This window comes from Balaenoptera musculus, chromosome 6 (genome assembly GCF_009873245.2).
Source record: "Balaenoptera musculus isolate JJ_BM4_2016_0621 chromosome 6, mBalMus1.pri.v3, whole genome shotgun sequence".
Lineage (NCBI taxonomy): Eukaryota > Metazoa > Chordata > Mammalia > Artiodactyla > Balaenopteridae > Balaenoptera > Balaenoptera musculus.
This window is the reverse complement of record NC_045790.1, coordinates 46,037,920-46,041,096: the sequence shown is the minus strand read 5'-3', so window position 1 is coordinate 46,041,096 and position 3,177 is coordinate 46,037,920. Positions and strand designations below refer to the sequence as shown.

Genomic DNA, 3,177 nt, shown 5'->3' with positions numbered 1-3,177 from the left:
GACATTACATGAAATTTCTAAAAATCTTATATTTGTATTTGTATGGAAATATGTTAATATAAATGTTTCAGACATTACATGAAATTTCTAAAAATCTTATATTTGTATTTGTATGGAAATATGTATGGAAATATGTTAATATAAATGTTCAGACATTACATGAAATTTCTAAAAATCTTATATTTGTATTTGTATGGAAATATGTATGGAAATATGTTAATATAAATGTTTCAGACATTACATGAAATTTCTAAAAATCTTATATGTTCTGGTATAATGTTATAAGTAATAATCCTAGTTATTACTTTAAAATGTATATCTCAGAAATAACTAATTTTCTTGTCAACTGCATTATTATGAACTTTCATCAAATCTTTAACCGTGGTCATTTTTAAGTCTTTTGTCATTTACAGACAGTTCTGGGTGTACTCTGATGATTTTGCAAATATGTTCCTATAAAAGGGTTTCATCTTCAAGAAATTCATGGAAAAGACTCTGACAAGTACAGGTTTCTGGTAACTGACTGTACTGCTGAACTGAATGAATAAGCATTTTCAGAACTCTAATGAAAAACTGATGAACTCATAAAAGTGCTAACAAAAGATCAAGATGAAAAAAAAATTAATTACATGGGACTGAGTGAACTGATGAGGATGAGTATAATTTTTGTGACTTTCTGTCTGAATTTAAAAAAAAAAAAAATCCCACAAGGACTCAGAGGCAAAGAATATACGAATCAATTTTCACTGCAAAGTAAAGGAGCTGTTACAGTGGAGGATTACTGGACTGAATGTCAATATTATGACATAGTATGAGTGTGTTTCATGTTTGGTAATTGCAATCATTGTTGCTTTTGTTGTGGTCATCCATGTACAATGCTTGGTGTCAGTCTATTTATGTCTTGTAAAAATAAAATACAGTGTGTGTGTGTGTGAATAAAAAAAATAAAATAAAAAAATAAAAAATAAAAAATAAAAAAAAAAAAAAAAGAAAAAAAGCAAAACAGGAAGTTTTCTATACTAAGAATTTAATGAATGAAGAAAAATGATAAACTGACTAAATACAAAGTATGTATTTTTTCTCTTAACCACAATGTATACATGCACATAATATTATATGAACAAAAATAATTTAAATCTTTATAAATAGTGAAATAAGTATTAAACTTGATAAGTAAATATTTAAGTAGATAAATAAATAGATAGATCAGCATGGGCATCTGTGATGGACTAGTGCCTGTAGAGTAGAACATCATGTTGCTTAATATTCCTGAAAACACTTGACAAATTAATTCAATTCAGGGCGTGATGAGAGCAGAAATGAGAGTCTTTGACATGGCAGCACAGGTGGAAGTGTGGTCTTGTTAGGCAGTGAGAATCATTTCTGTGTTGAAGCAGGTGTGTGTCATTCCTTCCTCCTGAGTCTTTCTTGCAAGTTTGTTGATGAAGAGAAGGATCTCATGACTTCTGCTCTAACAATCTCCCAGGCACAAGGGCTGTATTTCTTCTCTTGCAGATAGACAGTGATTCTGTGGAAGTATTTCCTCACAGCCAGGATGGAGTCCTCCTTCAGCGGGGGAATCCCTTCCAGCCCCGCCTCCTGCATCAGACAGGCTTGCAGGTCAGTGAGCTGCTGAAAAAGTGCAGTGCAGAATTTGTCCAGGAGGGTCTCATCCCAAGCGGCAGCCGAGCCCTCCGTGCTGAAGAGCTGGAATGTCTGCTGGATCATCTCATGGACGACAGCGATGGCTTGAGCCTTCTGGAACTGGTTGCCACCAAACGCCTCCTGGGGGAATCCAAAGTCATTTCTGTCCTTCAGGCAGGAGAAGGGGGAGATTCTCCTCATTTGTTGCAGGAGCATCAGGGCCCTCGTGTTAGCCAGGCTGTGGGTCTGAGGCAGGTCGCAGCCCAGAGAGCAGGTGGAGTTGCAGCTGAGCAGCACCAGGGCCAGGAGGAAGGACAAGGTTGGGGCCATCGGGGACCTTGTAGATGCTGCTGGCCTGGCTGAGGTGGGGACTCTTTGAACCCTGCTCTCTAGGTTCTCTGAAGACCTTCCTTCAGGCCTGGGTCTTAAATAGGGACATATTCATTTCCATTTTCTGAATATTTCTTCTTACTTTCTACTTCTGTTTTTGCTTTTCATTTTGCACTCTCCAAATGGGTTAGGGCAGCATTTCTCAACCTTTTTTTTCCCCATTATTGCCTCTTCGCCTGCCCGCAGAGCCTTTTTAGATAGTTTTTTTCCTAATTGCCCCCAGTATGAAATTTTGATAACACAGATATACTGTGTATCTATTTTTGTACTCCATGGGTATCTTTACTTTATTTGTAGAAAGAGAAAGTGCAAAGCTTACCGTTTGTATTCTGTGCAGGGTTAAGAATGACATAAAATTTAAAGCTATAAATTAAGTGGAAAAGCTATTGAATTTTGTTATAACTTTATGACTAAGTTTGCAGAATGATTTTTGAGGTAGGATATTTACTTATATAAATAGTAATGTATCAAATTACATATCCATATAAAATTTATATAAATACTTTATAATAATACCAAAGTATAGATATACTTAAAAATCATTTAAAACTGCTCAAAATCATTGAAAATCTTAAATTTTTTTCTTAATATTTATTTTTCGGTAATTTAAATTTTGTTTCATATTAGAAAATAATTTTTAATTTCACTGGCTGCTAGATATTCATCCAGATATTATCAACATTTTTTTCTGTTTTTCACTTGCCATAATTATGGATGTGTTGAACAACTTTAGTAGAATTGAACAATAAAATATCATAGAACCTTCCCTGGAACCCCGCACAGCACGCTTCTCTACGCTGTCGCGAGAGGGCGCAGGATGTCTTTTGATCGGATGTGTTAGGGAAACGCCGACGTCGGAGAGTTTTCAGGTTCCGCGGTTTGGGCAGCACGAGAGGGAGGGGGTCGGGTCCTCACGGAGCAATTTTATACTGGTGTAATAGTGCGAAAAAAACCCCTTCATTTTCGCGGTGCTGAGTGCTGCAGAGGGAACCTTAATGCGGCCGCGCCAGCGACATTTTTGTCTGGTAGCAAGCCCGGAACCTTGCATATTCTGGGCTTCCCCTGAGTTTTGTGCTTTATTTTCGCACAGAAACTTGAGCGAGTCCATTTTTGGGAAAGAAGCCGTTTTCTGAGGGGTTTGAA

At 36.6% G+C, this 3,177-nt stretch overlaps 1 protein-coding gene across 1 annotated transcript; it reads right to left on the bottom strand.

The window, feature by feature from the left end:
• Positions 1–1,404: 1,404 nt before the first annotated feature.
• LOC118896929 (interferon alpha-1-like) lies at positions 1,405–1,974 on the bottom strand. Its single transcript, XM_036855579.1, has one exon. It carries the CDS (start codon positions 1,972–1,974, stop codon positions 1,405–1,407), a length of 570 nt encoding a protein of 189 aa, XP_036711474.1.
• Positions 1,975–3,177: the final 1,203 nt, after the last annotated feature.

What these genes read in the sequence shown, in the direction of transcription:
- LOC118896929 (XM_036855579.1), bottom strand. Translation starts at nt 1,974, where the DNA reads ATGGCCCCAACCTTGTCCTTCCTCCTGGCCCTGGTGCTGCTCAGCTGC.